The sequence below is a fragment of the Syngnathus typhle genome, linkage group LG1 (assembly GCF_033458585.1).
Source record: "Syngnathus typhle isolate RoL2023-S1 ecotype Sweden linkage group LG1, RoL_Styp_1.0, whole genome shotgun sequence".
NCBI classification, from domain to species: Eukaryota; Metazoa; Chordata; class Actinopteri; order Syngnathiformes; family Syngnathidae; genus Syngnathus; species Syngnathus typhle.
The window spans coordinates 3,928,725-3,940,809 of NC_083738.1; the positions used below are offsets into that span (position 1 = coordinate 3,928,725).

Genomic DNA, 12,085 nt, shown 5'->3' on the forward strand with positions numbered 1-12,085 from the left:
TGCATATGCCGGTGTAGGCCGAGTTTGATGGGTAATGAGTCTATGGGCGTGGGGATAGTTCGGTAAGAGCTGGTTCCGTGGGGTTTGGTGGTGATTATGGGCGATTTGATGTGTGTGGGGGCTGTTGTTTTCCATCCCATCTTTCGGCCTTGGCGATCACCTTTGGCCGGGTTCTTTGCTGTCTCCCTCCTTGCGTTCTCCCTCTGGTACCTGCTGGTTATATCTCCAAGTGACCTTCCTGTAAACCAGGGGTCCCCAAACTTTTTCTTGCGAGTGCCACATAACTTTTCCCTTCTCTGATGGGGGGCCGGTGTCGGTTTGTAACAGAAAAAGTGTGACGATCGTAGGGGAGCTTAAAAAATTTATTGTTTTCCAGAAAGCCACACATAACCAAATAACAGTTATTTAATAATCCTTTCCAGGTTCTTTACAGAAAAAAAGTCAGGAAACAAATAATAACACTATTAATGAAATAAATAATAACTAAATAACCCTCTCTGAGTTCTTCACAGAAAAAACAGGAAATAAATAATAACTAAATAACTCCTTTACTTTCAGTGCAGCAAACTCACTCCAGAAGTTCAGTGAGGATCTTTGAATGATCCAATGTTGTCCTAAATGACTGATGATGATAAATAGAATGCACCTGTGTGTAATCAAGTCTCTGTATAAATGCACCTGCTCTTTGATAGTGTCAGGGTTCTGTTTAAAGCGCAGAGAGAACCATGAAGACAAAGAAACACACCAGGCAGGTCCAAGATACTGTTGTGGAGAAGTTTGCTGCACTGAAAGTAAAGGGGCCAAATAATATTGCACGCCCTACTTTTCAGTTTTTTATTTGTTAAAAAAGTTTAAATTATCCAATCAATTTCATTCCACTTCACGATTGTGTCCCACTTGAATACTTTCGCAAGGCACTGTATGTATGTGTCATTGTGAAAAAAAAGTCCTACTCCCATTCCCTATGAAAGTGATACTTCTTACTATGGCCAGCTGCCCCACTCATTTTTATACCCTTTCTTAAGTTTAAGAGAAAAAACAGGGTTCTGACAATTGGAGGGAACTCGCGAGCTAGCGTGTTTGTGTTGTGTTGTTAGCGCCATTGTTTGTACACACGTCAAGTGCGAAGAGAAAAAATAAATAAATTTAAAAAAAATAAAAACATTTTAATATCACGCGATCGACCAATAGTGGCTTGGCGATCGGCCGGTCAATCGCGATCGACGTATTGGGCACCCCTGTTCTACAGAGACAGTAAGGTAGTTTTAGGATACATCAAAACGAGACCAGACACTTCTAACCCAGGGATGAGAACGGCAAAGGAAAAAAAACACTGAAAAGTAGCCGGGGTCAGGGTCCCCCCCCACTTGCCGCAGGGGGCTAGGGGCCTGTGCCCCCCTCCCAATGGAGGCCGCAGTGGGCCAGGGGCCACAGGCCCCCATTTGGGGCTGCAGGGGCCACAGATCCCTATTAGGGCCCACAGGCCCCCATTGGGGGCCGCAGGGGGCCACGGGCAACGCCCCGGAGGGGGCTCACGGGGAAAAGCTTCTTGGAAACTCCTGGATTTTGGCAGTATAGCAACCCCAAAACCATTCATTTCAATTTTAACAGTTTTGTCCAAATAACATTCCTGCTTGGTGGGCTACCAATACATACAATATCGGTTTTCAACCACAATCCGTTCCAGAAGGCGGTTCGAGAAGCGAATCGGTCGAATTACGAATCTATTTTTCCCATTACACATAATGGATTTTTTTTAATCCGTTCCAAGACTTTTTTAAGCATTTTTTCATTTGCGCATTTTTGTCCGATCGCGCAACTGCAGCGCACCGCCGAACGCGCAACCATAGTGCGTCGCCGACCGCGCAACTGCCCCGCGCTGGTTGCATTATTGTGACAGAGCCGTCGCTGAAATTTAGAAAATATTTTTAGACTCCTGATGTACTTTCCAAAATTCAAGTGGACCTAAGTGCGCAGGGAGCTTAATTTTGTCTGATTGCGCAACTGCAGCGCACCGCCGACCGCGCAACTGCACCGCGCTGATCCCATTATTGTGACAAAGCCGTTGCTGAAATATAGAAAATATTTTTAAAGTCCTGATGTCCTTTCCAAAATTTAAGTGGACCTCAGTGCGCAGGGAGCTTAATTCAGTCCGATCGCGCAACCGCTGCGCGCCGGGCGCTCACTGTCTCATTGCTTTAAGAGCGTCTTTGTATTCCGCGTTGTAAGATGACGCTGCTCTCGAGCCATGCCCATCTGAAGCAGTTCCTGATCCCGTACTACTTGTACCCCCCAATATCAAAACAACTTTCTCAACGGATCTACACGATTCACAAAAATGATACTTCCGACGGAAAAAAACACGGAAATCTGCAGATCCGGGGAAGATTCTCATCCCTGAGTAACCGAGTCCTGCGGATAAGGTGGTCCTCTCGCCCCGAGCAGTGGCAGCACGTGTCTACAGAACTGAATCCTGCAGATATCGCCACGAGGTCCGTTACTGCTGCATGTCTCTCAGACTCCAGCTGGCTGTCTGGACCTGCGTTCCTGAAGCAGCCCTTAAGGTCCAGTCTGAAGAAGACTCCTTTGAGCTGGTGAATCCTTCATCAGATCCAGACATCCGTCCCCTAGTGTCGACTATGAGCACAACCATGTTAAGCAAACATCTCGGGTCTCAGCGCTTCTCCAAATTTTCAAGTTGGACATCGTTGACCCACGCCATAGCTCGCCTAACCCATGTTGCTCGTTGTTTCCAGAAGAATTCTACAACCGAAGCTAGTGGCTGCAAAGGTTGGCATGCCTGCCACGCAACAATCTCAATCAACGAACTCTCTCAGTCCAAAAGAACCATCATCCGGGCAGTTCAAGAGGAGATCTACCCTCACGAGTACGCCTGTCTGCGAAAGAAGGAGAAACTTTCTAAAGACAGCCCTCTCAAAACCTTAGATTCCTTCATCTACGCTGTTGGTCTGCTGAGGGTCCGAGGTTGTGTCAGAGAAGCACAGCTCCAGCAGGAGGAGAAAACCCCTCTCATCACAACTGGCAAACATCACATAGCAACGCTCCTGGTTCGACACCACCATGAGAAGACAAAACATCAGGGACGACTGTTCACTGAGGGTGCTGTGCGGGCCGCCGGTTTCTGGATAAGTGGCAGCAAAAGGGGTGTGAACAGCATGATCCACGGGTGTGTCACATGTCGCAAACTGCGTGGCACCCCCCAAACACAGAAGATGGCCGACCATCCGCCGGACCGCCTCTCTACCATTCACAAACGTGGGCATCGATGTGTTCGGACCATGGACCGTATCTTCACGCCGTACAAGAGGTGGCCTCGCTCACAGTAAGCAGTGGGCAGTGTTATTTACGTGCATGAGTGTACGAGCCGTCCACATCAAAGTCATTGAATCCTTAGACACCTCAAGCTTCATCAACGCCCTCCGGCGTTTCCTTGCCGTCAGGGGCCCTGTGAAGCTCATCCGTTACGATCGAGGAACCAACTTTGTCGGCGCTTGTAAAGAGCTGAAGATCCCCTCGAACGTCGACAACGCTTCGGTCGAGAAGTTCCTCCTGGACCAAGGATGTGCATGGAAGTTCAACGTTACACACGCCTCTCACATGGGCGGTTCATGGGAGAGGATGATTGGAGTAGCACAAAAGATCCTGGACTCAGTGTTCCTCCAGCTTGGAACTTCGAGACTCAGCCACGAAGCACTCTCCACACTGATAGCAGAGGTCGCTGCGATCGTCAATGCCAGACCTCTGATTCCAGTGTCTACTGACCCAGACTTTCATTCTTACTCCAGCAACCCTTCTCACCCAGAAGGTGAGTGTACTTTCATCCCCAGTCGGTGACTGGATCAAAGACCTCCACAAGTCCCAGTGGCGCCAAGTCCAACATCTGGCCCAAACATTCTGGGATAGATGGAAGAAGCAATACCTCGCATCACTTCAGCCGCGACAGAAGTGGCAGGCTCCCACCCCAGACATTCAGCCTGGGAGCATTGTCCTTCTCAAAGACAATCAGCTCGTGAGAAACGAGTGGCCTCTGGGACTGATTACTCAGGTCTTCCCCAGCAACGATGGCATGGTACGTAAAGTCGAGGTCAAGGTCTCCAAGACAGACGGGACAAAACTGTACCAGCGTCCCATCTCCGAGACCGTCCTCCTTCTTGCCCCTGATAAGAAACAGTAAGAACTGTATAATGGACCTTTAAGGTTGTGGCAAAAAATCCAGACGGGGAGTGTCATGTCTTTGTTTTGTAGTCTGTGATCATTGTTACAGTACTCTAGTAAAAGTTTACTGGCCCTTTAAGAGTAGGTCACGTGACTAGAATCAGGAAGTAACCGGGGCAGTAAGCACACGTTTCAGCACGGTGTTGAAAGCAAGCGCTGCTTGTTCTATTCTCTCCTGCAGTTCGGCGAAACTACTGCCTACTAGGGGTGTAAATCGCGGGTTTTGTCACGATACGATATCATATCGATACAAAGAACTACAATACGATATTTGCCGATATCTTAAAGCCTCCTGCGATTCATTCACGATATATCACGATATAGTGCTCTACGATCGATTTTTATTTTTTTTAAATGAAAAATATAGAACAATATCCTGATTTATAACAATTCATACGCAAAATCAACAAGGTACTGCAAACTCTTTATTTAGGAAATTAGAAGAGTATTATAGTATACAAAGTGCTTATTTTAACACTGAACTTTGATGTCGTGTTTTTTCTTTAAATGTGCGGCGAGATTTGTGGTCCCTGAATATTTGATCACCGCATGGCAGGATTTACAAACTGCACGTGTCTTGTCGGTTGAGCCATCTTTTCTTTGGAATCCAAAGTGCTTCCAAACAAATGACTTGAAGCCTAAAGGGGAGCAAATTTCCTTGTCTTTTTAGACACTAGCCATAGCACCAGCCCAGGAGCCGTGTAGTTGTCGGCTCCCTTTTCACGTGCCTGCTCTGCTCACAACACAACACGCCGCACACTGCTCCCGGAAAGAGGAAGCAAGCAACAATGAACTGGATTTCAAAATAAAGTCGCGTCTAATGTCCGAGGTCAAACGCGGCGATATAAATCGATGTTTACGTTTAGCATCGATGCCAATAAATCGTAGAGCATTATATCGATTAATCGATGTGTATCAATGAACCGTTACACCCCTACTGCCTACATTCGATTCCACCTCCGGCCCTCCCTGTGTGGAGTTTGCATGTTCTCCCCGGGCCCGCGTGGGTTTTCTCCGGGCACTCCGGTTTCCTCCCGCATCCCAAAAACTTGGTAGGCCGATTGAACACTCCAAATTGTCCCTAGGTGTGAGTGCGAGTGCAAATGGTTGTTTGTCTCTGTGTGCCCTGCGATTGGCTGGCAACCGGTTCAGGGTGTCCCCCGCCTACTGCCCGATGACGACTGGGATAGGCTCCAGCAAGCCCGCGACCCCCGTGGGGACTGAGCGGTACAGAAAATGGATGGATGGATGGATCGATGGATGGATGAGTTCTGAAATTATAGTTTCCTGTGATGTGAGACGATCTGTTGGGAAAGCTAACGTCATGTTGGTTAGCCAGTCGCCCTATTGTGGCCATAGTCAATGTGTTCATGCGTAATAAATATATAAATAATGATTCATAAATTCATAGTTTAAACAGACAAATACAATTAATAAACACAGTGATTGTGTTACTATACAGTGATTATAAGATAACAGTGCGTTTGTTACAGTGACATGATACATATTTCATATTGTGAATGTTAAAGGCATGATTGAGATTTCATATTGATTTAATTCATTTACCGTTTTTTCCCATGTATAATGCGCAAAATTTAACTGATTTATTGTCCTAAAATCTGGGGTGCGCATTATACATGGGTACAAAAAAAAAAGTGTTCACTTCAAACACGCCCCATACGAACACAATGCTCTCGCATCAGACGCTTGCTCGATCACCTGCTCGTTTGCTGTCACAATGTACCCTACACAATTCCGACACATTTCTTCGCTATCGAGTTTGCTAGCGCATGCGCAGTGATACTGACCGGCAAAGTAACATCCGGTGTTTCCCAAAGATGATCTTTTTTCTGAAATAATTTTACGTTTACGGACTTAAGTAGGAGTCAAAATTTGGGTGCGGATTATACATGGGTACAGGCTTTTTTCCAGCATCAACATGCCATTTTTAGGGTGCGTATTATACATGGGGGCGCATTATACATGGAAAAAAAACGGTAAATGCATTCTCTCCCACACGATATTACCAGAATGAACCTGTATGTGTTTATTTCCAGGTCCCGCTAAGAGCAGTGGAGACAGCTTGAGTGCAGCTGTGGGGAGCAGCATAACCAACCTGAGGGGTATGGAAGGGGACTACATGACTCAGTCTAATTCTTCCATTCTAAGCACTGGCATTCCTTCAGTGGACCCATTTATCCCAGGAGAGCCCTACCTTGCACCAAGGTTCACTCTGAATTCTGTTAACAATAACTGTTGAAAATCACACTTTTTTTTCTTTTTACCTATGAAGTTACCTGTGTAAAGAGACAGACAAAGCTTACTTCTTGAATCCAAGCTTTTATTTTATGCATTTGCACCAAAACTATTATTTTATTATATTATTATAATAAAACTCTACGCATTAGGATTTGCCCGCCGCCAAGACAAATATACTTAATGAAGTCGATTATAGCAATGGTGAAGCTTCGCACTTCCGAGCATGCTTCAGCTGAGCGTTGAGCAGTGAATTGCCGGCGCCGCAGTCTGTGTGTGTTAAAGAGAGGATGCAACCGGCCGCATCACTCACCTCGATCCTGCACCGACACGGAACGGTCCATCCTTTCCCATCGAGTGAAATCATGCTAAAAGGTGTTCGCCTTCACCATCGCAACAATACACTGTACGCTGTGTTTTAGAACAATACTTACTGGTGGCCGTATTCATAATTTCATATGAGTGAAATTGCTAAAGCTTGTGGCCAAAATATGGTGAGCATTACATTACATATAGCATCGGGTACATACATCCTACTTTATCTCAATCACTCTTCCAGCTGTCATTCTTGGTGGCAGACCTTGCGTTCTTGAAAGACAACTTGTCATGCCTCGTCTCCAGTTTTGGTTATGTGTCTGTGTGCTCGCCCCTCCCTTCCTGTGTGCCCTTGATTAATGTAACCACACGCACCTGCCTCTCGTTACCTGTGATGTATTTAAGTTCTGTTTGCGGGTCACTCCCCGTCGGAGCATTGTGCGTAAGATGTGGACAATGCATGTCTCACGGTCTGTTTGGTTCCTGTCTTTTGTTTCACGCTTTGGTCTGTTAGTCTTGTTAGTTGGTTGTTTAGTCACGTCAGTTTGCCGAGTCTTTTGAGTTTGCTGCAATAAACCCTGGTCCAAGCTGCACTTGGTCGCCCTGCTCCATTTCTCTACTCCGCACCGTGACACAACTACAAGAAACAAAGATAACATAAATACAACTGCCGTGATTTTCCATGCAAAATACGCCCCCGTGCATAATAAGCACCCTAAAAATGGCATGTCGATGCTGGAAAAAAGCCTGTACCCATGTATAATACGCACCCACATTTTGACTCTTAAGTCTGTAAACGTAAAATTATTTCAGAAAAAAGATCATCTTTGGGAACAACTGGATGTTATTCTGCCGGTCAGTATCACTGCGCATGCGCTAGCAAACTCGATAGCGGAGAAATGTTTCGGATTTGTGTAGGGTACATTGTGACAGCAAACGAGCAGGTGATCGAGCAAGCGTCTGATACGAGAGCATTGTGTTCGTATGGAGCGTGTTTGAAGTGAACAGCAGAGAAGAAAGGTACAAGGCAAAGTGTTGTGAAATAAAATATTACCTACCTGTAATACGCATTTTGTTATTTGCTGATTGAAACTGCTAATTAAACTGTGAATTGAAACTACCGTAATTTTCGGACTATAAGTCGCTCCGGAGAGTATAAGTTGCACCAGCCATAAAATGCCCAAAAAATGTGAAAAAAAACATATATAAGTCGCTCCGGAGTATAAGTCGCATTTTGGGGGGCAATTTATTCGACAAAATCCAACACCAAGAACAGACATGAACGAGCAACAACAGGCTAAACGATACGGTTTGCTAACGTGACAAACACAAACGAGGAGCTGAGAACGGGCCTGACATAACATTCAGTTATTTAAAAAAAAACATCACATAAATAACACGTTTATAAAACCATCTGTGTCACTCCAATTCATTAAATCCATCGATCGTCCTTTGTCAACAATGCCGTGTGCCGCGCCGCAGTCCAAATTATTCCACAGGCCCATACAACGATATATAAACTATATTTTAAATAACTATCACATAAACAACAATATTATCAAACCATTTGTGTCACTCCAAATCATTAAATCCATCGATCAAATTTCTCGTCCTTTGTCATCCTGTTGACAGAGGACATCTCCAGAGGATATGGCGCTTTAAAGTGTTAATTACTTTATTTGATTTTTTCTCTCTATTTTTCATGTTTTGAGTATGTTCAAGGTAAAGATATCAAAGCATGTGAAGTGATCAACTATACTAAAAATAACATGTGAAGTGGTCAACTATACTTGTAAGTGGTGTTAATGATCATATATAAGTCGCTCCTGAGTATAAGTCGCCCCCCCACCCAAACTATGAAAAAGAAACGCGACTTATAGTCCGAAAATTACGGTAATAGGTAGAGAACTGAACTCTCGCTCTTTATATAGCTGACGTGTCTTCCGCATCCGTTCTGCGCATACTGTCATGGCGGCCACCGTATGACATCCGGTCTGCGATGGAGATTAAAAAACAAACAATATTTGACAATAACACACCATCAAGGATTGCACCATCGCATCAAACGATGTGTCGTCAATTATGAATTTTACTGACTAAGTATGTTAGTGTGAAAGGTGTGATTTCAAGTTTTATTTCGAGAAAGATTTTCTTCAAAAATTGTTGTACCCATGCATAATGCGCACCCCAGATTTTAGGACAATAAATTAGTTAAATTTTGCGCATTATGCATAGGAAATCATGGTATTTATCTTTGTTTATTGTATTAGTCCTAACGTTGTTCATTGTGTTGTTCATTGCAAAGTGCATTTTGTAATATTTATTCATTGTTTAAATACTTTTTTGGAACTGTTAGGAAATTTAAGAAAAAAATGTAGGAAATGTTATACCTTTTGGTTTTACTCCTTCCTCTGGGTTATTTGGTTTGAATTCATGTTTTTTTTTACACAAATACGTATTGTGAAAAATATTTGTTGAATCAAAATCTTTTCAAATATCTTATTATTAAAGAAATTAACATTTATGATCACAACCAACAGAAAAAAAAGTACCGAAAGTTGGTACCAGTGAGTCTGATTCCTAGGTACTGAAAGTTGGAACGAAACCACTTCAAATGTGAAATGTACCCATCCTTAGTGCTAATAACGCAGATTTTTCCTGTTCAACTCAGGGCTTGGTACCTATATCCCGAAAATAGCAGAGATTAATTGTACTTGATTATTTAATTTCATTCTCTGTAGTATTTACTATTATTTTGATAATAGTACAGTATATGGACAATGCATACAGTAACATACGTACAATGAGGTTTACATTTTGCATTTTAATGTCTCAAATTACCAGTGTTTTGAGCACCTGAAATTAAATTTGTGCTTTCTCTCTTTAACTTCCAGTTTAGCTCTGGGTCCTTCTCAACAAGACTGGTTAGACTTGAGGATCCATACGAGTTCTCGCCGCTGGCGGTTGCCAGGACTACAGTGTCTTTCCAAGTCTGAACCCTGAACAATAAAAGCTGAACTAATTTTCTGTTTTTCACAGAGATCAAACTCATTTAATGGGTTACTATATTTTACAAGCAATAAAAATGTCGGAAAGGTATGATGGAATAATGCCATGATAAAGTCATCAAACAAGTTGTTTGGTAAGGGGTTCTCAGAGCCATGAATAAACATTGGAAACCTGTTGATGTCTGTTGTGATTTTCTTTTTAATTTGATTTGACTTATTTATTTCGGCAAGTACAACACACTTATTATAACATTTCACATTTTGTTTTACATGACTTGTCGAAAAGGGAAGCGAGTTGAAGCAATTCTGCTTCCCGATTACAACCGAGGGTTTTACTGCCAGACACACAATCTACACCTACAGTTCTACCTATAATACTACCATAACCATGTAAATAAGGAGGTTCTGACCCCAACTGTTATAGATCAATTTTGTAAATTCATATATTTCATACTTGTTCAAAAGGGAGTAGAAGGAAGCCTAAGCTTTATCTGACTCTACCCCTTGTAACTACATGTTTCTCTTAGATTCTGTCAAAAAGTTTGACCATAGTCAGATATATATAAAAGATATATATATTTATTTATTTATTTTCCCCTTTTCCCCTTAAATAAATACAAAAGCAACTTAAACAACTTCACAGCATATTACGGTATCCCGTCAATATTTTGTCCTTATACATTTTTTTAAACTTAGGTAAGGTACTACAGTTCTTTAGTTCTTCACTGCTGGTGTTCCATAATTCCACACTTTTAACTGTTATACAATGTAACTTCAAGTTTGTTCTCACCAAATCTCTTTTAAACATAAGTGTTCCTCTTAAATAATAGGTACTTTCCCTCCACTCAAACAAACTTTGGATACTGTTTGGCAATTGATTATTTTTTATTTTGTACATGAGTTGGATGGTTTTAAAGTCGACTCGGTTGTTGTATTCCAGTGAGTTCAGTTTAATAACGAGAGGGTTAGATGGTTCTCTATAATCAGCATTATTTACAAGTCGTATTGCTTTTTTTTGAAGAATGAAGATTGGATCTGTGTTTGTTTTGTATGTATTGCCCCACACCTCCACACAGTAAATAATGTATGGGAGTATGAAGGAGCAGTACAGGGAATATAATGATGACTGCTTTATAAGGTATTTTACTTTATATAATACTACTAGTGATTTTGAAATTTATGATTTGATATACATTATATGTGGTTTCCAATTTAATGTATTGTCTATAAGCACTCCAAGAAATTTTACTTCATTTACTCTTTCTATTTCTATATTATTTATTGTAAGAATTTTGTCTGTGTTAGTCGAACGGTTTCCAAATAGAATATACTTTCTTTTACCTGAATTTAGTGTAAGTTTACTTGTGTCAAACCAACTATGTAATTTTTCCATTTCAATACCCACAGTATCCAGTAGTCGATCCAGGTCATCCCCACCTCAAAGCAGGTTTGTGTCATCTGCAAAAACTACGGCCTTGAGTAACCTGGAGACCTTGCACACATCATTGACATACAAAATAAATAACAAGGGGCCTAATATTGAGCCCTGAGGAACCCCACACTTTACCTGCTTTAGTTTTGATTTACAGTCCATAAGTTGCACATATTGATTTCTGTTTGATAAATAACTGTTTAACCAAGTGAGTGACATACCTTGTATCCCATATCTTTCAAGTTTTGTTAACAGTATTTCATAATTTACAGTATCAAAAGCTTTCTTAAGATCCAAGAAAACACCTACAACATATCGTTTATTTTCAATACCTGTTGTTATTTCAGCTACGAAATCTAACAAAGCTAGTGTGGCGGTCCTATTTTTTTGAAATCCATACTGCTGGTCACACAGAATATTTTGTTTTGTAATAAAATCATCAAGCCTTTTATAAAATATTTTTTCTAATATTTGGGAGAATTGTGGGAGTACAGATATTGGCCTGTAATTTGAGAATATGTTTGTCCCCAGCTTTATATATCACAATAATTTTAGCAGTTTTCATTTCACTCGGAAAAACACCATTTGTCAAAGATTGGTTGCAGATATGTGTAAGGGGTTTCACCACACATTCAATAATATTTTTAACAAGTGACATATCTATCCCATTAAAAGTTATAGCATCCTTTTTTTTTCTTTGTACAGTTCTGGATCACTGCAAACACTGGCAGGTGGTCGCTTGAATCATTTATTATCAGTCCAGTTTTTACTTTCTTTTTCAATTACATTTGTAAATATATTATCAATTATTGTGGCACTGTGAGATGGGATTCTAGTC

At 41.8% G+C, this 12,085-nt stretch overlaps 1 protein-coding gene across 10 annotated transcripts in view; it reads left to right on the plus strand.

Moving 5' to 3' along the window:
- The window catches only part of ccdc142 (coiled-coil domain containing 142), an 83,198-nt gene extending 73,208 nt beyond the window's left edge, over window positions 1-9,990 (plus strand). For 7 of the 10 annotated variants that reach the window (XM_061273243.1, XM_061273262.1, XM_061273295.1 and 4 more), the window contains 2 exons: window positions 6,294-6,462; window positions 9,702-9,990. In XM_061273243.1, coding sequence (XP_061129227.1) covers window positions 6,294-6,462; window positions 9,702-9,810 — 278 coding nt within the window. In that variant the 3' untranslated portion in view covers window positions 9,811-9,990. Of the gene's footprint in view, window positions 1-2,756; window positions 4,192-6,293; window positions 6,463-9,701 lie in introns of those variants that run through there. The other 3 variants (XR_009713812.1, XM_061273288.1, XM_061273303.1) reach the window with 3 other exon arrangements.
- Window positions 9,991-12,085: the final 2,095 nt, after the last annotated feature.